The sequence below is a fragment of the Haemaphysalis longicornis genome, unplaced genomic scaffold (genome assembly GCF_048455015.1).
Source record: "Haemaphysalis longicornis isolate Haplotype H1 unplaced genomic scaffold, Haemaphysalis longicornis Haplotype H1 scaffold_246, whole genome shotgun sequence".
Taxonomy (NCBI): Eukaryota; Metazoa; Arthropoda; class Arachnida; order Ixodida; family Ixodidae; genus Haemaphysalis; species Haemaphysalis longicornis.
In genome coordinates this window covers 80,374-107,543 of record NW_027526312.1, presented here as the reverse complement: position 1 = coordinate 107,543, position 27,170 = coordinate 80,374, and the positions used below count along the sequence as shown (strand labels likewise).

At 46.7% G+C, this 27,170-nt stretch overlaps 1 protein-coding gene and 1 long non-coding RNA gene across 2 annotated transcripts; both read left to right on the top strand.

Moving 5' to 3' along the window:
* The first annotated feature begins 895 nt into the window (after positions 1-895).
* LOC144172614 (uncharacterized) lies at positions 896-16,590 on the top strand. The gene is made up of 10 exons (XM_077701265.1): positions 896-1,149; positions 1,605-1,702; positions 4,090-4,156; positions 7,179-7,288; positions 7,918-7,984; positions 8,361-8,468; positions 8,694-8,791; positions 9,211-9,271; positions 11,317-11,493; positions 15,749-16,590. Exons 1-10 carry the CDS (start codon positions 1,071-1,073, stop codon positions 15,817-15,819), a joined length of 936 nt encoding a protein of 311 aa, XP_077557391.1. The 5' UTR covers positions 896-1,070; the 3' UTR covers positions 15,820-16,590.
* A 3,618-nt stretch (positions 16,591-20,208) lies between these two features.
* LOC144172613 (uncharacterized) lies at positions 20,209-23,110 on the top strand. Its single transcript, XR_013323059.1, has 2 exons — positions 20,209-20,550; positions 21,753-23,110. It is a non-coding gene; the product is annotated as an uncharacterized LOC144172613 (long non-coding RNA).
* The last annotated feature ends 4,060 nt before the right edge of the window (positions 23,111-27,170 follow it).

Here is a 27,170-nt window from a genome sequence, read left to right as displayed (position 1 = left end):
GAAGAGGAGATCTACTGTAGTGGTACGTACGTGGTACATGTGTGGGGACACCAAAGATTACCTTTCCTATTCTTGGCGCAATTGTAATTGTAATGCGCACATGTGCCTAGTAAAAAAACGGTTGCCGCCACTACCCTTCGTCCTCGGCACTGTACATTCTGATTATCTTTTGGCGCTGCCAAGTTGTCTTCATTTCGAGAACACACACCGCGATTTCAGGTCGTCCATTTAAGCATTCTGGACTTGCCGTGGTGCAAACTGTTGATAGCAGATGCCGCCGCGCCGACATGCGTCGGAAGGTTCACAGAATTACGCTCGGACGGTGTCTTTTCTTGTGTGGAACGTAGCTTGCTCGAACGGGGCCAGTCGGCTGTGCGATGTCGTCTCACGTACGCTGAAACTAGTTGTACGCAGGTACCATCGGCGTACACCAACCATAACCAAGCGGTCACAGGTCAACATTACTCGAGAGCGGCTATTTTGCTGCGGTCTGGAAAGGCTGGCTGGGTCCCCATGCAATACATAATCACAAGCAACTTTCTCACGTTTTCAGATAGTGCTTCTAACAATATGAACTCCGGTTTAGCTACGTTGTCGGCCCGAGAAAATCGGAGCTTCGTCACGCTTTCGGATACGCGATACGGCAGCTGGCAGCAGCATCGCCGGCTGCTCCCGCAAGAAAAAAAATTGTTCATTTAGAAAAGTTTTAGCAGTTCAATGGTGCGTTATTTTGTACTGCAAATAAAAAAAATGTGTATTTCGGACTACACTACACAAAATAATGACAATTATTATTGTTATGACGTCATTATGACGTCACGCGTGGCAGCAGCCGTTGCCAGGGGGGCGTGGCTGGTGCCACGCGCGTGGCAGGAGACGCTGCCTTTATATTTACCTTGGAGTGGCGGCGGTGGATTCGGTCCATTCTGTCGGAGCGTGCTCGTGTGTGGCCTCGGCTTTCACGCCCACCGGACAGGCGTAGTCGTCGTTGTAATACGCATTGTCAGTGGTCCTGCAGAACTGTGCTGTCCCAGAGGCTGCCCCTAACCAGGGCCCACTACCTTTGCGCCATGAATGCCCCGATGCGAACAGCAAGCCTCGGTAACCCGGTGCGCTCGAAGGCGCGCGCGGACAACTCTTCAAACACCGGTAAGTTTTCGCTGGTTTCGTGCGACAGGCGTCCGACTCCTGGCCTTTTACGGACTGTAGGAACTTTAGTCTGCGTCTCAAACCATTTCTGTGTTCGTTGCAATTTTATTCCGAACGAAGCTTGTAATTTCCTTTTGTCCTGTGCTGCTTGGGTGAGGCCATGTTTGTGACTTCCCGCCACCAGGATTGTTCTGGTTTGTATCACTAAATAAGCCTTTATTTAGTGACGCTAGTCCTGTAGTTCGACCCGACCTTGTAATTTTTGTTTTGCTAAGAGTCAGTGCCCGCACTTTGGGAAGCTTTCGCAAAATGCAGTCCCAGTCTATTGAGTAGGGCTGCCACACCAGCTCGTGCGAGACGCGAACGTGATTGTGAATCAGTCGACAAAAGACCTGCTCATAGCCTAGCTTGCTGCGAGCAGCTAGTTACCCCTGTAGTATGCTTTTTCTGCGCAGGGCTGGAGATGCCGCATCCGATTCCCAAGTCGGTGCTCAGTCACGTTGGACGCCAGGCCCTGTCGGACCTGAACAGCACTCCGCTTCCTGGCGCCAGGGTCAGTGACGACGTCCATCCATTTCAGTATCCATTCCGAGGGGCAGGTTGCCATGTGCGAGCTTCGTTCAGTGACTGACTGCTGCAAGCTTGGAGTCGGGCCTGCTCAAATGGTACGCCGACTGTACAGGGGGTTTAAAAGAAATACGAACAACGGAGCACACAGCCTCCGACGCATGCCGCTCCGTCTGGCTGCACCGTAAGTGAACTGCGCACATGCGTAGTTCTCGCAAAACGTCTGAGAGTGTGGCCTACTGTTAAAAGAAGCGACGCCGGTCGTTTATTTAGCGGGGTCTTTTTATGCTCTGTCGACACTGAGCATCCTGTTATCTACTGCATTCGGGAGCCAAGCGCACAGCAGGCTGATTGCAACTAGTATGATGCCCTTCGAGGATCATCCTGCTCAGTGGCGATGCAGCGTGAAGAGGCGCCCCAAAATAAATGATTGGCGTCGCTTCAAAATCAAGCATTTCCCATAAATGAAGGCCACACTCTCAAACGCTTTGAAAGAACTGCGCATGTGCGCAGTTTACTGACAGTGCAACCAGACGGTGCGTCATGCGTCAGAAGCTGAGTTCGCATTTCTTTTAATATAACCTCTTGTTATGAATTGCAGTGCCACGGCCCAGGGCTCTGAAAAATGGATTAACAGATTTGCAGTTGAGGATAAGCGCAATGTAATGCTGAAATACTGCCAGTGGACTGCAATTTATGCTGAAATACTGCCAGTGGACTGCAAGCACAGCCAGTGGAGCTGTGCTTGCGTACCGTACAGAGTACCGTACCGTACAGAGGCATCAGTGTGGACTGGGAAGAGTGCGCGAAACCCTCTCTGCTTATGGCAGGAGGCCACAAGTTGCAGTCCACTGTAGACTCTTCTATAAATCACTAACACTAAGTCCTATAAATCACTAACACCTCACCGAGCTGCCAAGGCGCCATCTCGGAAACTGAGCTTATAAACGAAACTGAGGCAGATATTGTTAAAGGCTTGCTTGAGCAAGGAGTAACTGCCATTAGATGCATCACTATGTGGCATGATGGAAGTGAAATTGAAACCAAACATATATCTTGAAATCTGATCGCAGTACACCCCCAGGATCGGTTAAAGCAGGCTTCTTTCACTGTCGGGTATAAGCATACATCCCAAACCTGCGACGTGGCTTCAAATGTTAAAGGTGTGGGCATAGTAGAAACAACTGTAGAGGGCAAGGCATGTGCAAAGTGCTCAAAGCATGACCACCAGGCAGACGAGTGCAGTACCACAAAATTCAGGTGTTGCAACTGTGGTGAACCCCACCCTGTTTGTTCCTGTTCTTGCAAAAAATTCGAAGATGAGAATTTATAAAGAACCCAAGCCTGTCTTATCTAGAAGATTGAAGAAGACATTAAATGCTTCTATCAGGAAGCTATGCTGACGCTGCTCACTGGGGGGTGGGGTGGAGTCATGTTTCGGTGGCTACCCAGTGCAGCAATGCTGACCTGGTCCAACTCCCACCCTCTGCTAGGCTGACTTCGGCTGCCTGGAAAGTTGCCCCACAGTCTGTGGACTCCACTGCAGCTGAGGTGTCGGCGAGCACCGTGGCTGGAGATAGCTTGCTTTCTACTCCTGATGCACTGTCCCCCCCCCGTACCTGTGGGCACAGTAAGCAGCGAAGTGAAAGGCCCTGCATCTATATTTACGCATCTATATTTACATATTTACGCACGGCAAAAGGAGCCAGATCCTGCATCTACTCCTTTACAGTGGATATTGAGACATTGGATATTTAAACCGCAGATGATACTGCACATGATCTCGGAGAGGAGGGGAGCTCTGAGTGAACCTTCATGATCGTTTGTTCAACTTCCACGTTTGTGTTTTAAATGAAGGGTTGTATAAACCCCCCACACTGACCAGTTTTTAAAAACCCATCACATCTATAACACTTTTTCTCTGAAAATAGTGCACCAGAAATGACTAAACCATTGTGTTGGTGCTTTTTGGCCTGTGTTGCCCTTGCACCAGGAAACAAACGTACATACATGAGTAGACGTCACCCTGGTCACAATACTGAATTTAAAACCTCCGACAGAAGTGCTCTTTGTGAGTGTGGATGCAAAGCGGGCTGAAAACCTTTGGTGTCCAGTGCTGTGATGGTCTGAAGAAACAGCACCAAAGACAGAAGGGAGAACGGGGGATGTAGTGCTGCACGAGCCTACATATCTCTTGTTGCTCTAGTTGGTGACTAGCTCAAGTTGAGGCATTTCCACGTGTCAAAGAAAAATTTTCAAACGCTGCCTGTGTGCAAGCACTTCTGTTTGTGCTCTGTGCAAATTTCCCAGTTAAGTAAAATTTTTTTTAGCAATGGTTCAATGGAAGGGCACTTAGTGAATCCCCATCTGCAGGTCCTTGGCAGCAAGCTTCAGTCGGCCGAGCCCTGTGCGTCCTCTCTGCAGCGGGCCGTGTCGAGTGGTGAGTTGCATGCTGGGAAGGCAGTTTCCCTTGAGAAGGGACTTCCATTTCAGCGGTATGGGACAATGGATAATGTCTTAGTACGAATTTCTGCTGATGTTCTACCACCTGTTTGCTTAGCCCCACTGGCGTATTATTTTTTTAAAATCCAGCACAACCTGCATGCAAGCTGTAGAACTCCTCCAGGTGCTAGGGACAGCCGTGCATTTTGTGAAATCCCCCTCATCTTGCACTTGCCTCTCGTTTGCGCTACAAGCGAGACTTGTGCTTACTGTTTTTTATGGAATTATTCTGTATTAATTTTATTTATTTTAGTTGCACCTCGCGCTACTCGTATTTCACGTTCAGTCTTTAACTCAGTTTGCATTTGGCTGGCCTTGCATTATCAAGACCCACAATCGGCACCAGTTATACAGGCCACTAACTAGGCAATGAATTTTGCATGCTATGCATAGGGGCTCTTAAAACAGCTTCTTCTAATTTTCAAGTAAACTATGTGAAACTTGTCAGTCTTGCTGCTTTTTACCACTGATTTCAAATAGGCCATTATTCTTTGAGTCAGCCAATCAGTCCCCAAGATAATTAGAGATAATTTGTTATTTTTGGAGGAACAATAGACGAAACAGTGTTAGTCATAAAACTGCAATGTTTAATTTTCCAATACTACGAACCCTGGTGAATGCAATAAGAGAAGCAGGGTTCGCACAGGTCCTTGAAAACCCTTTAATTTAGACGTGTAAATTTCAAGGCCTGGAAAGTCCTGGAATTTTTAAAGGGTCCTTGAAAACCCTTGATTTTTCTGGAGAGAACCAATGGCCCCATTTTTTCCACAAGAATTTAAAGTGTTTGTTATCAGTTTTACGTGTTAAAAATGTAAAGAAACATTGTAACAATCAAGTTTCAGTGTATTGCGTGAAATTACGAGTTGTGGATTCTCATTATTACGAGGCAACATTGGGAGCAGCACTCCTCAATAGAATTCATGTCACGATACAATCCCGTGAAAGCCGGCTTCTGTTCTCTATCTTGCATGTTCCATCTAGTCTGTAGACGGCCTTTCATTGCATGTTTGCTGTGCCTCATACGCTCCATCTGCATTTGCTTTTACGTGCAAATGGAGGACGTGTGCATAGTTCATCCTACCTTGCAGCAACACTTGCTGAGTTAATTTCAGCTGGTACTCTTGCTGACAAAGCAGGAGATGCAGGCAATATTAACTAAGTTTTGAAATCAAACAGCCTAAGCAAAACGCCAAGAAAAAAGAAAAACCTCTAAATACAAACTATGAAATAAAAAATAAAGCTGGGACAGCGTTCATGAACCTATAGCGCCTACCTGAATGTGCAGTAATGTTCTTGGGTATTGGGCAATAACACAATTTTGCATTGTGTTGAAAAAGTTATAAATAATCCCAGATAAAACATAAGATGGGGACCTTGAAAATGTGTTTTCTGGTCCTTGAAAGTCCTTGAAAACCCTTGAATTTTAGCTTTTGAAGCCCGTACGAACCCTGGAGAAGTTTTTTGATGCGCCACTTGGAACTAATTTTACAACTTAGTAAACTTTGGTGGCACCAGTGGCAAGGAACCATTTCGAGTGCCCATTTCAAACAACAAATGAGCTGTAAAATTAGTTCCAAGCAGTGCACCAAAAAAACCGATTCTCTTACTGCATTCACCAGGGTTCTTGGCATTGGAAAATAGTCATTTGTATATTTTGACTTTGGTCAGTGACCAGTAAACCATTTCAAGTGTTTCCTGACCAGATGGTATGCAGTCAAACCCTCAACTTGATAAAGATTAGTTTTATGGCTAACACTGTTGTCTGTTGTTCCTCCAAAAATGACTAGTTATCTCTGATTATCTTGGGAACTAATTGGCCAGCTGAAAAAGTAATGACATTCAGTAATCCCTCGTCAGGGGGATTACTGGGGGGGGGGACCAAGTCAGGGGGGACCACGAAAAATTTTGTTATAAGCGGTATTTCGATATAAGCGACCACTCTGGAAAAGCTTTAGTAGTGGAGATTCAACTGCGCCACAAGTGCGCAGAATAAAAACCCAATGTATTCAGTGAAGCAAAACTTTACTCAGGTGCAAAAAAGGCAGTGAGCTTTAGCTGTTTCACGTTTTTGCCGGGCACGAGGAACCCCTGTTCCAATTGGCCCAAGCAGTGACTGGTATCCTAACTCCTCCCAGACTGTTAAGCGCATCAGGAGGGGAGGACAGTGGCCACTTTTGTAGGGGGCAGGTGCGGGCGTCACGGAACGCTACCAGAGTTTCGCACTGGAAAGTGCCGCAAATGCCGTAATTGGAGTCAGAGGTTGTGTTTGTTGAGCTCAAAAAACGATTAACCGCTTATTGTGGGTACACAACGCAATCACGAAAACTGACCGGTTTTGCACCAGAGGCCTTCCATGATCACTGGGCAATTTTTTTCTTGAGGTGTGCAGCTTTGAAGTCTGCAAAACAAGTTTTTCCTCGCCCTGCTGTCGACGACACTGCTAATTCTGCGCTTCGAGTGTCAGTGGTCGCGTACTGTCGCGTCCACGCTATTGACCAATGTCTAGGAACAAAGTTCCATCACCCTACCACACTTTTGGGCCATTTCTCTGAAGTCGGGTGGCAAATAGAGCGGGACCGGCTTGAGAAAATTGCCCAGGAAACACCAGCTTGTTAACCCACCATGTTGACCATATGACTCACCGCTGGGGCGCCGCCGGCCGGGGACGCCTCCACTCACCACACTTCGCTCTAAACGGGTCCAGCTCTTCGTGCGCTTCGAGTAATGCAGTCTAAAATGCATGCATTTGGATTGGGACCAGAAGAAATTTCGAGTAAAGCGAGTTCGTTATAACGAGGGATTACTGTATTTGAAATCAGTGGGGTAAAAAGCAGCCAGACTGACAAGTTTAACAAAGACTACTTGAAAATTAAAAGAAATTGTTTCAAGAGCCATGTGCCCCCTTAATTGTTCAGTAGCGAATCACTGACCTCGCTCTCGGTGCCTGCTTGTGTGCCCAGATGGGGTGGAGCTGCGAGGAGTCGTGGCAGCGCACAATGCTGTCGCAAGCACCTGCCTTCACAAGTCGTCACCAGAATGCGGCGTGCCTGTTCTGAGCAGTGTTACTGAGGTGGGTGTCAATTAGTTGCATGCCAATTGTTTATGAACCCAGCAGTTTCTTGTGTGGGCTGTGGTTGGGAGCGGGCTGCATTCAGCAGTGCTAGAGTCTACTCCGGGCTTCATACTTTGTGACAGAGGTTCCAGCTTCCTGTCCTCTTAAAGGCACGCGAATTTTTCGTGAACACTTGCAATGTAATCTTGCTGCCAGTTTTCTTTGGAGTAGGTTGCATAGGCAGAAAGAGCACTGTCTGCGTGTTGAGCGGTACTTGATTTCGCACGTTTGTTCAACATTTGTGAGACCAAAAGTACACCCGAAGGAGTGTGACGGTACTCGTAATTGTGCCGAAACAGGGGCACCTGAATCTACCGCCTTGCTCAGTCACAATTGTGAGCACATGCTACACAGCTGTTCGTATTTGGGATTACGGGTGGCTGTTAGTTGGTTGTACCTGCACCGCTGCATGTGCGTAAAATTTGCCAACTCCTGTCCTTTCTTAATCACACGCGGACAACAAATCATCCTTGGTGTGCAAATGTAGTGTGATGACCCTATCTGCACACTCCGTGCAACGGCATCTTTGTAGCCAGGCCACCACTTCTGCGCGAGGGCTGTGCTCCAAGCTGTTCCCTTTGTTGCAGAGTCCCGACGAAAAGGCTCTTCTGCACACGTCAATCGAAGCCATGCGTCTTCCACTCGACTGCTCAGGTAAGCACCATCTCTTGCCTGGGAGGACTCAATAAGGGCACTGGCACTATGTTGGACCACCTTCTGCACACATCTCGCGTGCGTAGACGAATTCCTGCCTCTCTCAATGTAACAATTGCTGCCTCGTTCAATGGAGCAAGTCCTTTGCTGCTTCGGCTCACTGAAGTGAAACCTGGGTGTGCACCTCTCGGGTGCCTGTTAGCGAGCACTAGTCCTTTGAGCACTGCAGCAGTGAGTTAGATGTGCGTACGTGCGTGTGGGTTGCATCCAGTTTATCGCAACTCCCTCTGTTCTTATCAAGGCACACCAACCAACCACACCAATCACTCACTTCTGTGTGTGCTCAATTGTGGCTTTTCTTTTTCCTCCTTAACAGAGGACTCGTATGTGCTTCCGGAGGAAGACAGCTTGGGCGCCATTGATGACTGCTCCAGCCACAGTTTGTCTCCGCCGAGTGCACCTGGGGCGGAGGATTTCGGCCCAGGCAAGCCACCTTTCTTCTTCAACGTAAACTGTTTGCCTGTTTGGCCACATTGTCCATGGGTGTCCAGTACTCATCATAAGCGCTGCAAGGGAATCTTTAAAGCAGCTGTGGACGGGGGGAAAGGGACAGGATACCAAGGGATGTAGTGAGACTACACTTTGTTCACACTACCTGTCCCACACAAGTAGACCTTTCTTTTTTCTTTTTTCCTATGCTGGTTTTCAGGTTTGGCGGGAGCGGGCATGGACAGGGTTGAGCTGATAAGCACCCCTGAGTGGCGTGAATTGACCCCCGAAGCGGCCGTCTCTGACTTGGAGCTGACCGTGAGTGCCCTTGATGTCGATACAGTCGTTTGGGAAGCAGCCAGGAAAAAGGTTTTCGTGACATTGCTGTTTTTGCTCTAAACATTCATTTTGGCAACCTGAGGTTAGGGTAAAATTTGAGGCAGTTAGATTAGGTAAGTACCTGGCTCTGTTTTGTCTACACAACTCTGGTTCCATTCCTTTCATAAATGAGTGTGCGGTTTGCTGGCTGTCCAGTGCGTACAACCACTCTTTTTTTCTGCCATCGTGAGAGGCTAAAAGTGTTGATCATTTCTCTCGATGCGCACCTTGCTCACCCTGTTTAAAAAAAATGAAGTTGTGACCCCGGATGTTTTTCTGCTGACAACTGCCATTTCTCCTCGTGCTTATGACGCAACCAGTCACATTGATGCCAAGTGATACCTTCTCTGTTCTCACAGGATGAGGAAGATGCTGCCGACGTGTCGGACATAGAGGAAATGCACCCGCACGACGACGATGGTGAGCGCATTCTTTGTAATGGGCATATTCTGCTCGAGCCAAGAACGTGTTGACCCTTCTGATATGTTGGTGTTCATGTTCATTTGAGGTTGATGTTATGAACATTGTCTCAGCAATCCTGAAGCTTTAGGCATTGCATGGCCAAAATTCATGAAAATTATTCCTTCTCACCATTGTAAAAGCAGTTGAAATGCAAAAGTATTTCAGTGCTTCCCCCTTTCTGACGCAGTCTGGGTGGGTTTTCATGCTTAAAATTCTTGTACCCTGCTACCCTCTTGCAACTCACCACTTCTGCATTCGTGAGGTCTTGCCTGCAAAAGGTCCTGAACCACATCGCAAATGCGGCTAATAAACTCTGTCGCTGCTCCCGTTGCATTTTTGCATTGCAAATGAGAGGTCCCTACAATTTGTCATCTGCTGCATTGGTCATCACGATTTCCAAGACCCCCGTGAGCAGGTGTGGAGAGGGCCTGTCTGTACTTAATGCTCTAATTACACTGCACACATGCAATGCAAACATTTTCTTGAACTTTACCAACAGTATTTCACTAAACCCACCATTCCTTTTCGCTGACAATCCCAGGATTCCGTTTGAACGTGTTTTTAAGCTTTTGGCATAGATCAACTTTTTACAGCTCATGTTTCCTATCGCACGTAATCATGACCTCGCCCTATAACACACCAGCAGTCTTGTACCCCAGCTACACTTGGGTCCAAATGTCATTTAAACTAAATGTCATTTGACTCAAATGTGGTGCTTCGAATGCCATTCAGAATCCGCCGTGATCCTCTACAATTGCGATGGCATTTGAAAGCTTTAAAGGAGTACTGACACGAAATTTCAAAGCTGAGATAACTATGTAAAACGCTTCCTTTTTATCAGGAGATATCTCCCAGCAAGTTTCAACATCAACCGTTCAGCGAAACATATTTAAAATCCATTTTAATCTTCGCCCGCACGAGAAAGCCCAGAGCGGGCCGACGTGACATCATCTGCTACGTGCCCCAAACTGCCGACGTCGGGGCTCCCGTGACGAAGCCGACGCGCTGGCTGTGGTTGGCGCGCGCTGCTCGGGCGTGTGTACACGTCATGGTTTTGGGACTGACGTCATGCTGCCCGGGCCTGTGGGGACGGCGAAAACCTCGGCCGGTCTGGGCGCGCGCGTGCGCCCGCTCGCGCGCGCTTCCAGGGAGGCAGCGATACGGCAAGAATGGTGACGTCATGTTATACATGCTGTCATGGCGGCCGCTCGGCGTTTTTCAGTCGAAACCGAAACTGGCACGAATAAACGACGCCGTAAATGAATATTTACGCTGCGCTCGACCGTCTAATCTGTCATTCTATGATTAGTGGGCTGGTAGGCACGCATAGCAGCGAAAAAAACGTAACATAAAAATTTCGTGTCAGTACTCCTTTAACAATCGCTCACCGTGCTGTGTGGCGCTACTGCTGTCGAGTTCTGTTTTTACACAATAATGCAACAATCCAATTTATCGGCAGTCTTTAGCATTAAAATGATGTCAAATTATCAATAAGGTAAGCTTTGACATGGTTTTTGCTTATTTCTGAATCGCAATTGAGGTTTTTTTTTGTGCTGTCTGACCACACTGGTTTGTCGCTTGTTCGCACTGTGCTGAGAGTATGGAAGCATTACACCTTGATATCATGATTTAAGTGAACAAGGAGTAAGTCCCACAATTAAGAATATTTTGTTGGTTTTAAGTACACCAGTAATGTATGTGTTTATGCTGACTTGGATTGCTGTGTGCGAGAGTGCTAGAAATGGCATTAAAGAGCCCCATATGAAAAGCCGAATGGCATTTCAAAACCCAGTGGAGCAGCACAACTTGGCATTTGAGTCAAATGACATTTGGTTCAAATGACATTCGGGCGTTAGTGTGGCAGGGATATTATGTGTACTTCTACTCCACACCATATTGTGAGCGGTTGCTTTTTACCTTTTGGTGCTCTTTCCCCTTAGTTGGCCTTGTTCCATTAGGTCATTGGCTGTCGTTTCTTTCAATTTCCCCCCCGCCATGTTCAGAGAACCTCTTTGACATCCCCGACGAGTTCAAGCTCGACGACAAGCACCTGGCCATCCTAAGGGACGTTTGTGGTGTCGCCTGGCACCAGAAGCACGAGGCAGCTCCCGCTACCCCATCCACGCCTCCAGAATTTGCGCTGCCCATCGTCCCGACCATTGCTGACTGCCTTATGATGGGTAAGCTTCCGTTTTGAAAATACGGTGGCCTCGCCGTGTAAGCAGTCACCATTCATCCATTACACTCCTCCTACTTGCATTGCTTAGTAAGCAGTGGGCTCTTTGGCTACTGCAAATCTGGAAGCATGAAATAAAACAAGGCCCAGCAATGTTTAGTGTTGTTTCGGTTAGCTCTGTAAGCAGAATCGTTAAACGTGGATAAATGAAACTCCACAAGTGAGGACGTCCTTTTTGAAAGGCATGTTCAGAATATTGGCTGCAAGCAGATGAGAAATGTTTCATCTGGACACATCGTTATCCAGTGTCAGACAATGAGTAACTAGGGGGGGAGAGAGAGAAACAACTTTCGCTGGGCCCATTTCAGGTGACGCTCGCAGGCGTCGTACGGGGTGGAACCCTATTCACGAGTCCCATATGAGTCCAATAGCTCCTGGCCCCTGGACGCGAGCTCTTGCTGCGTCGACAGGTCGGGGCTGGACATCAAGATCTCCCATCGCTCGGGTAGGGGGGGAAGGGGGAGGGAAGATAGGGGATTCTTGAGCTCAGTACACTCCGCCAGTATGTGCGGCAGGGTCCCTTGCGTCTTTTTTGCAGAACGGGCAGATGGGGTCGTGTTCTGCCGGGAACATCTTGTTCAATAAAGCTGGGTGCGCCAGTGACCCCGCTTGTGCGCGGCGCACTATTGTTTGCCCGTGCAAGAGATAGGGTAGCACTTGATGAGTAGGACCATGGAGCAAGAATATATAGGAGGTGAAACAGTCCATTGCAGCAAGCGCGGGTGAGCTAACCAGATAATTTCACAACGGAAACCAAGGCTGACTGCAAAGCTTCATAGCTGCGGCGGCGAAGGAGAGGGTAGCGGCACCTGATGGACCAAATGATAGCGGCCGCAATTCATTTTGTAACTGCGCAGTGAAATGCCAATCGCGGTGGTCCTGCAGTTTCTTCACCCGCGGCAGATGCCGCTAGCTTAGCCTAAAAAGATCGCTTGTGACATTATCTGGCCGCGCTAGAAAGCCTCATTTCCCCTCCTGTCTTATTTTTGCTCCGTGAGTAGGACCCATTATTGGTTAGGTCAGTGCGACTTTCTAAGATTTTCCACGGGATTCATAGCTTGCAGATGGTATAGGTCTTACTCGATGCTTATCGTGCACTTAGTTTACCACAGACATGTCCCTGTTTCGGGGCCTGTGGTTTGCATGTGCCTGAGGGGGGTGCAAACTAATGGGATGCACCATGCCAAGCACAGACGTTCTTCTGGCGCTGTTGGCTCTTTTTCATCGCAGACCCCACTGGGGTTCGCTGTTCCCTACAAATGCAACAACCTTTCGTTCTCCCCTGTTCACACCCGCATTGCCACTACTTTGCACCGCACTGCCTGTTCTACCTCTCAACACGCGCAGCACTTCAGTCAAAAGCCTTAGATGTGTCTTCAAACGCGAAAAATAAGTGCCATCATCAGCATCGACATAAATGGCACTGAAATAGCTGTCGCTGTGAAGAGAAAAAAAATCTATCGTACCTTCCCAAAGAAAGTTGAGAGAAGCACGAAATGCAAATTTAGGCTTTTCGAATCTAAGCACTTTGGGCATTGCGATCTTGCAAAAAAGGGGGTGCTCAGAATCTCAAAAATATGGCAATTGTCAGCCATTTTTTTGTGCACTAAGTAAACACGTCTAAATGTGTATGCCGATATGTGGCAACTATGAGATAAAGGCATACAATTGCACTCTTTCATGATCTATCCGCGCTCTGTCTCATCTAGAATCATTCCTTTTTCGCGATTTGCAAGTAACCGTTCTAACACAACGGAAGCCCGGTTCCACGCACACATTGTGTGTCCAGAGACCTTATCGGAGCTTTTCAGCTGACCAACTGGTCAATGGGGAAATTAGTGTTTAGCATTAGTTTTCTGACAGAACACCAAGAAAGCTTTTGCTTTAATAAAAAAAATTACACCATCTTCCCACGTGGGAACCCTGAGGGGATGCAAAGCCGTGGAGTAGTAGTGTTAATTGGTTGTTAAAGACACGTGTAGTAGCGTATTAAATGTCTTCTTTATTTATCGAGTAGTGCGGAACGTTTTGCGGCGTCGCGAGCTCTCCTCTGTGCAGCCTTGTCTTCGGAGGTGCTCGCGGTTCTGACAGTGTGCCAGCTGGCGCTAGTTGGTGTGCCAGCCAGTTCGCTGACGGAATCGTTGGCGTCCATTTGCAGTCATCGGACAGCGCAGTACCGAAGAAGCAACTGAGCGGAGCGCGGACGGGTTTATTTGCAGAGCAGAGGGAGTGGAGAGGAGGAGGAGTAGCGCGCACGCGCGTGATTGGACAGCTGGTGTGCAGAGGGGAGAGGAGGAGGAGCGCGCCCTAATGCACTGGTGGTGTGGAGAGGAGGGGAGAGAGAGCGGCGTTATCACAGCTGTTGTGGAGAGGAGAGGTGCGGACGCCGGATGACAGAGGGTTGATGAGATGCTTTGCATCTAATAAAATCGCATTTGGGTTCATGTGAGATGTGAACACAGGTCACCAGAGTAGGTGCCAAGTGCGTGCCTCCTGACAGGTGAACGCGGTGGCAGAGGACTAGAACAGGTGCGCGCAGAGGAGAGCTGTGGCTGTGGGGATCGAAGCTGCCGTGTGCGTTGTGGCTGGTCTGCCTGGCGGAATAATTGGCGTGGTACGACGAAACAAAAGCAAAGGAATGCAAACATGATGTAGGAGTACACAAGTCTTTGATAATTGAGAGGCTTTCGCTTTCAAAGCAAGCGGACAGACTTAAAGGAGTACAGTTGAACCGCGTTATAACGAACACTGATATAGCGAATTATCGGCTGTAGAAAACTAAATGCGATCTTTGGTTGATCACGCTTTATTTCAGTGACACTTATTCTTTTATAACGAAGCTAAAACCGTGAGGGCCGCCTGTGATATCAGATATAACGAAGAACTATTTTACCAGGAGGCTGAGCAGCTACTTGGAAAAACCCTCTGCATCCGAAACTGCAGTAGTATAAAGGGCCTTTTGTTTGTGGACATTGTGGAAAATTTCATCCTGTTCAGAGCTGTGAGTAGCCACCAGACGAAGATCGCATCCTTCATCAAATAAACAGACGCAGTCCCGTTTTCTCAAGTGAACTCTGTTCTGTTGTAATTTCACGTACTCATGTCCTGGTTGATTGAGCTTGAAATGCAACAAGGAGTAAGGGTTACCTTGTTTATAGTGGGTTGGAAGCCTAAAAAATGCCTTTTTGGACCAAGTATTTTGCACAAGCCAGATTGTCTATTTGTTATAGCCGATTTTTACCTCTGCTGTAACATTGAGTATCGGTTATAACAAACGAAGTTGCTGTCCCAATGCTACTTCAATATGACCAGGTTCGACTGTACTGACACAAAATTTCATGTTACTTTTTTTTTTTTTTTTTCCCCGCTGCTATGGGTGCTTACCAGTCCAGCAATCATAGAATGGCACATTAGATGGTCAACTGCAGCGTACATAATCATTTACAGCCTCGTTTATTCAGTCAGTTTTGGCTTCCAAGGAACAAACACCAAGGCGGCCGCCATGGCAGGACAGCACTATTGACGTCACTGCCCTCGTCGCACCGCAGCCGGACTGGGCGTGGTCGCACACACAAGAGAAGCGTGACATCATCCCTAAAACTGACATGATACACAAGGTGGAGCAGTGTGCGCTTACAACAGCCAGCACCTTGGCTACACGAGGGTAGCCTTGACATGCGCACTTGGTTGCGATTCACTGAACACGTCATGCTGGTGCTGATGCCAACAGGTTATCCATTCTGAGCTTCCTTGTGCATGCAGATTAAAATTGATTTAAAATATGGTATACGGAACGGTTAGTGTTGACTTCCTGGGAGATATCTTTATATGCAAAGGAAGCTTTTTACATAGTTATCTCAACTGTAATTTTGTGTCAGCACTCCTGTAAGTTCTGGAAATTTTTAGATTGAAGCCATTCATTGCATCATGTTCTCGTAACGAATCTGTAGTCCATATGCCTGTTGCAGAATGCAAGACCGTGTATCTTTGTAGTCCTTGTTGATGATTAAAAATTGCGCATGTTATTCAGAAATGAAGATTAAGCAAGAGAGACGAGCCCTTCGTCTTGTGTCTCTTGCTTTGTCTTCATTTTTGAATAGTGCTTTTTCAATCATGGACGTACACCAACACACCCAACTTTCAGTTCTTCTAGTCCTTGTTGTGCAACAAAAAAAATTCTTTTTTTATTCTTTTTCCAGAGGACTATGTGTACTTGGAGAGCTTGGAAAAGCCAATTGGGGGACCCCTGGAATTTGTGCCGCTTGAGTGAACACCCCCCACACAACCTACCTTTGCACATTGTGTTTGTGAAAAAGAACAAAAGTGTGCATTGACTGCCACTCAGCACAGCAGCCTGCCTGACGATCCTCTTCCTAGGCCACATCATTCTAATTTTTTTCTTTTCTAAATTCACAGCCAGGGTTGTCATTTTTATTCTGCAAGCATGCTTCTTTTTATCTTGACGGTTTAAGGGCTGGCTAGGTAACGGTTGAATTCGGCAACTGCGTGATGGTGTGATAAGCAACCCCCCCCCCTTTGAAGGAGCAAGTTTTAAAGTATGCGAACATTGATGTGTAGTAAGGCTACACTCCTGGAATGGGGCCCAGCTTTGTCAGACCCTGGGCGGAATCTGGCGCTTCAAGACATCAGTTCCATGCTACAACTTTGGAGTAAGGCTACAATCCACGCCAACGCACCATCAACGGCTCCAGAATATGGAACAAAGACCAGCTGGGATACCGGGCTGAGACGCTCGGGCTTTGCACTGACAGCAGTTCCGAAACGCACCCCTGGCTTCTGGCGGCGACGGCTGGTCTCTCGATGCCAAATGTCCACATGGCCTGATTCATGTCTACATCGGCACTACTGAGACGACTAGGAATCCAACTACGACCGCGAATGTGCAAGACTACTATCTATAAGAACTATATTCTGTGAACTGTGTAGCTCTAAAGACATTTTAGGTCAGCATGCCGTTAATTGTCCCATCTCTCCCTGTGAAATATCTGTGCTAATTAAATGTTTTTATGGGCGAATCCGATCTGCTTGGTTGATTGATGTGATAGGCAGTAGGCCAGGTAAGTGTAGGATTCATTATTACACACCAAAGAAATTGCGTTTTTTTTTTTGCTTCAATCTCAATTTGTAAGCATTGTATGTATATCACCTCGGTCGTTGTTCAACTGCAAGAATTTATTCACCCTGGCTCGTGAGTATGGAATCCTTGGTAAGTTAACTATATAAAAAAAAAAAAGTAATGACTCCCCATCCATAGTTTCTGAGCCACATTTGTTTATTTTAGGCTGGAAGAAAAAATTGCCAGCCGAGCACCTATTGCATTCAGCTACATATTGAAAATGTTACATGGTTGGCTATTCTTTGGTCCACAATGCTGTTAATTGGTTGTTCATTTGCCTGCATATGTCTAATTTGTGGTCCTAATTAACTGAAAGTCCTACAATTGCCATTTAACACCACAGCGCTATGCTCACTTTTCTTTTAATGACATCATTTTGAACTAGTTTGGATTCCAGCACATCAAAGCACCGGACAAAAAATTGCAGCCATTGCATGAATAGTAAATTATTCGTTGACTCGCTCTAACTGAGTTCTGGGTGCAAATTCTCAATAGTATCGATAACCTTATGCAAATGGTGGCCTGGAGGACAATTGTATGTCGCTCCCATTCTCCATTGACGCGTCCCCATTCTTCTCGCTTGATTGAGCGCCGCAGCTACCTTGGTTCACGTACCAGTGCTACGACTATTAAAGAACATGTAGTTTTAAAGCACGGACAGTCGGGTGCTAAACGGCAATTATTGGGCTTTCAGTTAATTAGGGCCACAAATAAGACATGCGCAGGCAAACGAACAAACAATTAACAGCATTGTGGATCAAGGAATAGCCAACCATGTAACATTTGCAATATGTAGCTGAATGTAATAGGCACTCGGCTGGCAATTTTTCTTCCAGCCTAAACTTCTCGTTTTTAAATGTGGCTCAGAAACTCGATGGATGGGGAGTCATTGCTTTTTTTATAGTTAACAGACGAGCTGAACATGTGATTTTTAAAATTTAAAAGCTGCAGACACTTCACAAGCATGACCATCATGAAACAAAGTACCGAAACAAACCGTTCAAAAGTAACCAGTATGTTGGGGTTATGAGTGAAGTACGGTTGCAACAGGAGATATTTGTACTCTGTTTATTGTTGTATCTAATAGGTTCACACAATTTGCGGGTATTCAAGAAGCAGTTTGTATTTGCATGGCAGCACTCTGAGGTTTTTTGTCTGCCTTTGGTGTATGCTGGTAGTTATGCCATGCAACATAGCCAATACACTTTTGAAATGCAGCACTCTTGGCACTCAAATGTAGTACACCTTTGGAATAAGCCGGACGCAACTTAAATTTCATTTCCAGGTTTCATCGGACGTAACTGAAAGCATTTGGGTAAAGTTCCATCAGACGTACCTTTAATTTTCATTTTGGGTTCCATTGGACGTAACTAATTTTATGTGTGACGTAAATCAAAACATTGAGTTAATGTTCCGTCGGACTGTAGTGTTCGCACAGCCATAATATGTGGCCGGCAGTTTATTCAAGTTAGCACACAAAGACTTCTTCACTGTAAGCTTGTCAAGCTCAGACTGCCTGAAGTGGAGAGAAGGGTTCACCACTGATGGTCTTTTCCTTCCATACTGTTTACTGCACGAGGGAATGCAGCCAGGGAGAGAGAGAAAGGAGAGAGAGAGAGAGAAAAAAAACAGAGATACCATATAGGTTCAGGTTGGGGGAGGGGGGAGGGGTGGCCTCAGCCCAGATAGCCGAAGCAACCTGTAACGCCCATTGTGTCAAGGTTAATGTGCACACTGTTGCCATTTCAAGTATCGCCTCCCAGGTGTGTGGCCTTGCTTTGTGGTCGATGCGATTGTTGCCACGGGCATCAACGATATGTCACGGACGTAAGCTTTAATTTTAGTTTTGGATTCCGTCGGACACAACGCTACACACTGTGTTTGCACCTGTCTTGCCATCTTTTAAGCACTACGTGAAACCACTAAAAACATTTTGGCCACCTTCACAACTCAGATGCGAAGACTGAAGAAACGGTGAAACTGGTGGTCTTCACTAGCTTTAACTTGGCTTTTCTTAAGCAGTAACCACATGGAGCGATTTTTGCGAGCAATGCGACAGGGATCCGCAATCGCTTGTCCCAATTGCTCGCTGAGGCAGCCACATGAAAGCGATCGCGCGAGCGAGATCGGACAGAGACCCTGCCGAGCACACGCCGTCGGTCAATCCCCGACGCGCGCCTCCCCACCCGAAAATCTGCGTCAGAGAGAGAGAGAGAGTTGCTTTATTAGAAGAGAAATGAAAGTTGACTCAGCCGATAACTGCCTCGTGGGTTGAGGGCACCTCAATCAAGACTGAGTCTAGGAGGGGGATAGAAAAGAAAGAGGGTGGACCGAAAAAGGTAGAAAAGGAGAATAAGACAACGGTTCACAAGCTGCGCAGCATGGACAGTACTGACGGCATCATAGCCGGTCCGAGAGTCCCGTGTCTCTTAAAAAGTCCAGCAGGGCTTGGAACGCTTTTTCGCGATTTGATTTATGGCAATCCGGGAACAACAGGTTTGTTTAGCGTCACTAAATAAGCCTTTATTTAGTGACGCTAGGTTTGTTGAGGTGCATGAAGGCAGTCCCAGTTTCGCATACGACGCTCTAAGCGCTGATCGAGCCTGCGAATGTTGTGGACACTCACACAGTGCATGTGCGAGTGTCTCTATTGCAGGACAGTGTGGGCAGGCGGGTGAACTGGCGATGCCAAGCCTGTGACTTCTTTCCGCGCAGCGGTGACAGCCGATTCGCAGATGAAGGAGGAGAGCAGGGTCAGCTCGGGTCAGGCCCCTCGAAAGAAGCACGTGCGGTGGCTTGCCGGATGCAACTCGCGAGTCAGGATGTATGGCTTGCAGGTCCCTTCGGCTAAGGTACCGCGCGACGTCCAGGGGCCTGATTGCTTCACTCATCGAAGTGGATGGATGATGCGCTTCTTTTGCCAGGCGATCAGCCTCCTCATTTCCCTTGATGCCGACGTGAGCAGGTAGCCATTGCAGACGCCACGACGCGCACTCCTTACACCTGCTCGTCGGCCCCTTGCCTCCTCGCCACTTCCCCTCACACGTCTTGGCCTATCATTTCCTGGATCCACTTGCTGCGCCGATTTTTGAGCGACGGCTGCCATGGCCCCCCCACCCGAACATTGGCCGTAACGCACTCCCCACACGTGCTCGTCGGCTCCTCGCCTCCCTGTCACTTCCCCCCACACTTCATGGCCAAGCAGTTTCCTTCTCTCCACTTGGCTGCGCCGAGTTTCGAGCGACGCCAGGTGTAAATGGAACTCAAGCCCGCTGTTAAAAAAGAAACGCAATCTAAATGGCACAGAAAGACGGGAATTAATACCTCTTTGAAATAAATTAATAAAATTAACATAAAAGAACATAGCTCAAGCTGTTGCTTCAGTTTTGGTTTCAGGTTCGAAGAAAAAAACAAAACAATTTACCTGACTTCTGGATGCTAAGTATTCAGGCGCTTCAAAACACTTTTCATTTTTTAAACTAACCAAGGTACTGTAAAAAAAACCCGGTAAGACAAATGTAAAAAAACTAGCAAGTGACGTCACCAATTGCGAAACTGAAACTACTACAGCTTCCGGTTTTCTAGTCCGAGTTCTGTGTGGTCAGTGAGGCAACAGTAAACACGTGTTCGGGGGAATGCGGTGATGCGAGTTTTCCAGTTCTGTTAGGTGATGCGGGTTTAGTATTACGTGCACGACAATGGCTCCTCCCGTGAAGCGCTCCAGTAAAGGAAGCGGTGGCGGCCGAAGTACGTCGAAACGCTTTAAGGACGCCGTCAGCTTGCAAGTGAACCCCGAGATTCTTGCAGGCTCAACTAAAGGTGACGTCAAATCGGCGTTTGCCTTGAAAAAAGCCGGTCGCATTGGTAAGTAAAAGTTGCGCTGAACCAAACTCAATCGTAGGCTAAGCAAATTTGTTGAGGGTGTGAGCGCTGCCTTGTGAACTGCGCTTAGAGCGTTCGAATAAAATGGGTTCCCCCGGGGGCCACTGATTGCCATTGAAAACACTTCCATACACACAAAAAAGCGTGCGAAAACAATGTTCAAAAGCGTATTAGTACGCGCACATTGGTAACCCAAAGGCATCTTTTCGCCATGTTTTGTTCCGGACTGTGCGGCGCCTGAAAAAGTCAATATATATAGTTCTATGACATGTGCACGCGTTTGAATGGGCGTGATCCGCGATTGTAATCCCGAGATATTCCTACATGTTTCTACACATTGATTGCCTAAACGGCATCTGTGAACACCTGCAAGTCAGCTTGTTCTTGAAATCCATAAGGGTAAGTCTCGTGCCCCGCGCGGGGTACGAGATCTAGCCCCCTCGCGGTGGCTCCTGCCCCGCAGAAGTGACGTCAAACTAAACTAGTCACGTGACTTCCTGTGACGTCACATTTTTTTTTTTTTTTTTTGCACAGTCGAGGCATCGAGGTCGTTGTTGTTTGACAGCGTGTGCGCGCAATGTGGGATTCCGGCCGTGGCTCCAACCGCAAGCCTGCGCAACGTTACGTCCTTATCGCCTTGTACAGCGGCTGACTCGCGGCGCTTTTTTCTTGTTGGGAGAATTGTTTGCAATAATTTATTGAGTATTTTTCGTGAACTTGCTGCTGCTAGTCTTGGTAAGCCTAACGCATCCTAGTTTGGCAAGCTGCTTCGCCCCGCTTTTTTCCGTGCTCCTTTTGTTGCCGTTAAATATGTTGCTAGCTTCATATTGTCTTGCAGTTCGCGTGCCATCGGCTTTATGCTCCTGCATTCGTTGTCTACTTGTTCCGATCGCTACTTGCATTCCAAGCCTTGTATTTTGATTCTGGCGTGAAACGTGTTACGTGCGGATCAGTTTTCCAGCGCTTTGCGCCGTGGCTAACGAGGTAGCTGACTTTGATGACGTGATAACGCGAGCAACGCAGTGTCAGCGGCGTCAGTGTGCACGAATCAAGTATCGTCAGGTAGCGCAGGGCATCGTCGAACGCAATCCGTCCTCGCATGTAGCCTGTTCTGCAATTTTTCTCGCGGGGCACTGCAAGAAACGTTACTACCCCGCGAAACGATCCGTGCACGCTGCATGCAGGGAGCGCAGCTCCACTTTCGTGGGTGGCCTGGTGAATGGGAGAGCCAAGCAGCTGCCCGTCCGTGGGCAGCATAGGTACCCAAGCTATCGCTGAAACCAGCCGCTCACTGGCTGGCTTCCTGTGCAAGGAGGCTCAAGCTTCAAATGTGCAAGTTCGGGAGAAGTCAAGCCGATAAGATCGCCGTTTGTGCCAAGCTTGACACTTGTGTTAAATAGTGCTTTCAAGTTTGGTGTGCTCAAGGTAAACAAGTGGCTCTTGTTGTTCATCGAATAATACTATTGTGCTTTCATGATATGCAAGACTTCAAATGAGCTGCGAATTCTAAGCAATCTGTAGGCAGCCATTATTGAATGCACAGGAAACAACGTTTTGTCTACCTTGAAATTTTCTACATAGGGTACGTGGAACTGCCAGCTAGCAAGTTTAATGAAAGGTTGTTATCTGCTCAGTTATAGTAAAGAGGTAGCAAGGCATAGATAGGATAGCCCTCCCTCCTCACCAGCTGATCGTCTGGCAGCGTCTCATAACTTCGTTCACAATTACCGCATGGATTTTATTTCCCTAACTTTTGCCCTTCTGCCTTCAACCCGGTTAGTCAACAAACTTCATCCTGCATCTGTTCTGATTATGTATTGTGGTACGCTAGTTTTTTGTTTACTCGTGTTTGGCTTGGAAGTCAACATAACCAACAACAATACTTTCATGCCCACTCAGTTGGATGGCCAGTAATGGTGAGAGCTTCTCTCGAAGGCTTACAGAGGATTCACGAATTCTGATTGACTGTGACATCAATGTACCCATCCGGAGCCCCCTGTGGAATTCAACTTGACGTTAATACTTGTGTTCATAGCTGGTAATTGTCTGCTCTGTGTTTGGAGGAGGGGGGTGAACAGTAAAAGTTTCTAATTGCAAGGAGATATTTCATGTTCTTTTGCTTTTTAACTCTGTGCTGTGTAAAAAACTGTTTCGGCTAATTGCTTAGGTGACTATGCTTAGTCGTAAGGGCCATAATGCAGTGTCCCATATTTTGTTTGCAACGATGCATGCCCAGCAGAGCCCAACTGCTAGAAAGCACATTCTCTGGTGGTGGTAATTAGCTTGAAAAAAACAGGGCACTGAAACTATTTTTTAAGCTAACAAGCCTGAAAAACAGGTTATAAAGCACATCTACGAGGGAATGGTTCTTGTACAGCTTGACATTATCCTCTCCCGAGAGTACTTCATACCTTGTGCAGGAACTGGAGCCGAGGTCACCTATGTGGACGTGAATGTCTTTATTGGTGTTTGTGAATATTGCAGTACAGCTGAAAGCTGTATGTATCCTGGAAGGCTTCAACAATAAAATGACTCCAGTGAACGTACTTCTGCTTTGGTGTCAATGGGCAGCATGTGAGCATTGATAAGTGCTTCGCTGTTGACATTTTTGTTAGACAAAAACAGGCTTGATCAGGCACTGTAGCAAGTCTTCATGAAATAACACAGGAAAGAAACACAAGGAAAGACACTGTTCATCACAGCACCTTTCCTTGTACTTCAGTACTGTTATTGTCGCTGTATTTTCCCCCAAAATATAAACCAACTCTCCCAGATTCACACCTTCAGACAGAAAGCAAACATGGTGTTTGTCAATGACAAGTGATTCTACCAAAATTCCGTGGCTGTGAAAAAAGTCAGTGAGTAGCTCTACTTTCTCTGCACAGTCTGTGGTGTGAAGTTCCTTTTCCAAACAAAACGCAAGGGTTTTTTGACACAATACACAGAAAAAAATGCCGAATAAGCAAGTGATGCCTTCTAGCATCAGTCCTGCAGGAAAGCCAAACAACCAAGTGATCTTTTTGCTTGAGTGCAAAGCTCTGCAGAGAAGCCAAGAAAGATTCCTTTTTTGTTGACACCAAAGCTCTGCTGGAAAGCCCAAACGTGTGGCTTCTTTCACTGCTGATTTGCTGTAAGACGGGCATGTGAATGTATAGCAGTAAGGCATTTGTTGTGTACATGTCCTTCATACATAGATAAATATGAACCAGGCTGGCTGTGTAACAAAAACGTCAAGTGAGGTAACAACCAAATGTTTTATGTAAAATGTTAGAATACTGTTTGTTATAAATAGCAATTAATGTTTTAATATGGTGTTGACAGTAGTTAAGTGACCTGCTGGAAATCATAGGCTAAAACTAAACAGAAGCAATGTTTTATACAGCTGCAATCGTGTGAAATAGCAAAAGAATGGTTTGGGCCCTAAATTCAGCAGGCATGTTCCAGCTGGGAATGTGTTTGTAGAGCACAACAATAATAAAGACATGGGGAAAAAAGGGTGAGCTGAGTTGAGTTACCCCCAAAGTATTGGTAGACAGTTAGAATGCTTACAAAAATTTATAAATAGTTCGGATACCCTGAAACAATAGGGGAAACTTCACTTGCCCTGGTTGTAAGTTTATTAGTACTGAGCTTAATGTACCCCACACAACACCATTGAGGAATGTTACGCCTGCATGGACACAGCAACGTTTAAGGTATAACACAGTTTTATTTGAGCAGAGGTAAATAAGAGAATATTCCATAATCAATCCATTTATACGTAAATCAGAAAAAGTAGGGTTTTTGAAGTGAAGCTCGGAAGCATGCTAAGTGAAAGGGACAAATGGCGAGTTGATGTTGTTACTAATCACAAATTTCAACTCAACCACCTTGCCGGAAACAAACCCCTTCCATGGAGGGAGTGTGTGTAATCGCAAGATTTTTTAAAGAAAAGTTTGTGAATGCACTGTACACGTAGGCCAGAAGGTATTTCGACACCCCAGCCGAGGACTCTGAGTCATCAGCGCTCTTTTCTGCTGTTTTGATGATCAAGGGCTGTTTGTTCAGGAACCACCCCCTTTTCTCCCTTTGGCCACCATCTTTCTCAGTCACTACATTCATGTGCTTGCTGTGGGAGCTCAGGCTTGCACAATTGCTGGAGAGGCTAAACAATGTTTTCAAGATCCCCAACTGTGAGCTTGCACTTTTTTTTTTTTGCGAAAAAAAAACAAAGACATAGGCCTTTGAGAGCTGTCTGAAATCACAAAAGTGAGTATTTTGTGCCCAAACTGGCCAGCTAACCTCACTAGTCGACCCACACGTTGAATGCCTCGCATAAAAATCAAGAGACTCACTGCATTGGCTTCTAAGTTATTGCATGGCATTGTGTGGGTGGGCTTCTGGTTTCCACCTATGAAGTCTGTTGGTTGTGTTAGTGTCCAGTCCTGCTGTCAAACTTCTTTTGAGACTTGCACTGCCCTGGAGTGTACCACCGTGGATTCCTTGGAATTTATGTTGGCCATAAAAAATCCTAGTAAATCGTTACAAGCCCCTGAAGCTGGCTGGCAAGTGGGCATTTGTTTAGCGACTACTGTTTAGGGGCACAGTAGGCAGACTCTTACAGAGGCTACGAAGAAAAAATACAAGGTTCGTTTATTAAAAAGACCTCTGCCCAAAAAACAAATGACATCAATTTTATTGTAAACTTCAAACAAATAAGATAGTACAGAAAATGTGTAGAGCAATGGAAGTTCGATACACACTTTCCAGCTATTTCTCTATGACATCACAGAATCTTGTTTGTGCAATTGACAGCCACCAACCTAACCCACCGCAAAAAAAGCATAACTGGGCAATTTCAGTGGGGCCTCCATTCCGTTTGATCGTATCACTTGAGTGCTAACGTACAGTTAACACATAACTGCATTTGCAGTGCATGTCCATATGACGTCACTCGTGCCCATATTACATCAATGCAGTTTGAAATTGGGATGTTTTTCACCATTTCTTTTGGTTAAACTCGCACCATTACAGCCTTGACCTTTGCCTATCATTTACATTTGCAGTGTGCTCGCTGCTCATACCCATGGACACAAACCATCCGCTGAGGCTTTCACGTTCCAGGCACATCTTCAGATTCTCTTTGACGTTGACTATTGAGCCTGCGTAGAACCCATGGGTTTTTCTATGCTGGAGACATGATGGTCGGCCAAGTGTATACCCTTCCTGTTACCGTTTGTACAGCTTCTTCTCTGACCCTATCGGCTGGGTGTCCTGAATTAAGTCCCTTTGCATGAGGGGAATCGGTAAAATCTGGCCAACATAGCCACATATACAGAGACGTGAAGGTTATGCCAATGCAGCAGCTATGGCATAAAGCGCCTAGCTAGTGTACCTTTTGGAGGACCCAGTTCCTAATTTGTCGTAGCATCATGTGTGTGCCAATGTGAGGAGCTGAATGCATGATGGAAACTACCCAGCCACAATCTGGGTCACGGGATACGAGACTGCCAATGTTCTCACTCTTTCACATCCTTTGTATCGCAGATGTATTTCTGCCACATTTTACTGTAGTGAAATGGCTCACCACTACAGCTGCAATAATTTCTTCTGAAAAATCTTTTCAAGCGCTGAATACCATGCATTTATGATGCAAGAAGCTCATGATCACCAGACTTTTCCGCGCACAAAACGTATTTCGGGTAAACAATTTTAAGCCACAATTCAATCCACTCTAAAATATATACAAAAAACGCGACAAACTGCCGATTTTCGGGTCTTTTTTGCTAATCTCCTTAAAGGGGAAACTACTGTGCTGGGTTGTACGCGGTACATGTGTGGAAACACCAATGATCACCTTTTCTAGCTATCCGTGGTTTGCACTTGTAATGCGCACATGCGGCCAGTAAAATATCAGTGGCCGCGTCTAGCCTACGTCCTGAGCACTGTAAGTTCCGTAAGTAAGCACTGTGAGCACTGTAAGCACTGTAAGTTCATTTTGAAAACACACCGCGATTTCAGGCCACCCATTTAGGCATTCTGAACTTGCCGTGGTGCAAACTGTTGATAGCAGATGCCGCCGCGCGGACATGCCGCAGCAGGCTCACATAATCACGCTCGGACGGTGTCTTTTCTTGCGTGGGACGTGGGTTGTTCGAACGGGGCCACTCGGCTGCGCGATGTCGTAGATGTAACGCAGGTACCATCGGCATACAGCAGGCGGTCACAGGTCAGCATTACTCGAGAGCGGATTTCGCTACCGTGTGGAAAGGCTGGCTTGGTCCCCGCATACGGCAACGTTCTCGCACATTCTGATAGTGCTTCTAACTCTATCAACTCTGCTTCATCTACGTTGTCGACCCAAGAAATTCAGGGATTCAGGGATTCAGGGCTTTCGGCACTTTCGGATACGCCATACCGCCAGCAGCGGCAGCATCGGCGGCTTCCGCAAGAACGAACAAAAAAATTATTTTATAAAACTTCCAGCAAATGAGTGGCTTCCTAATTTTGTATTAAAATGTAAAAAAAATGTGCTTTTTGTATTCTACTACGCAAAATAATAAGAATTGCTGTTACTATGACGTCACTATGACGTATTTATGACGTCACGCGGGGCAGGAGCC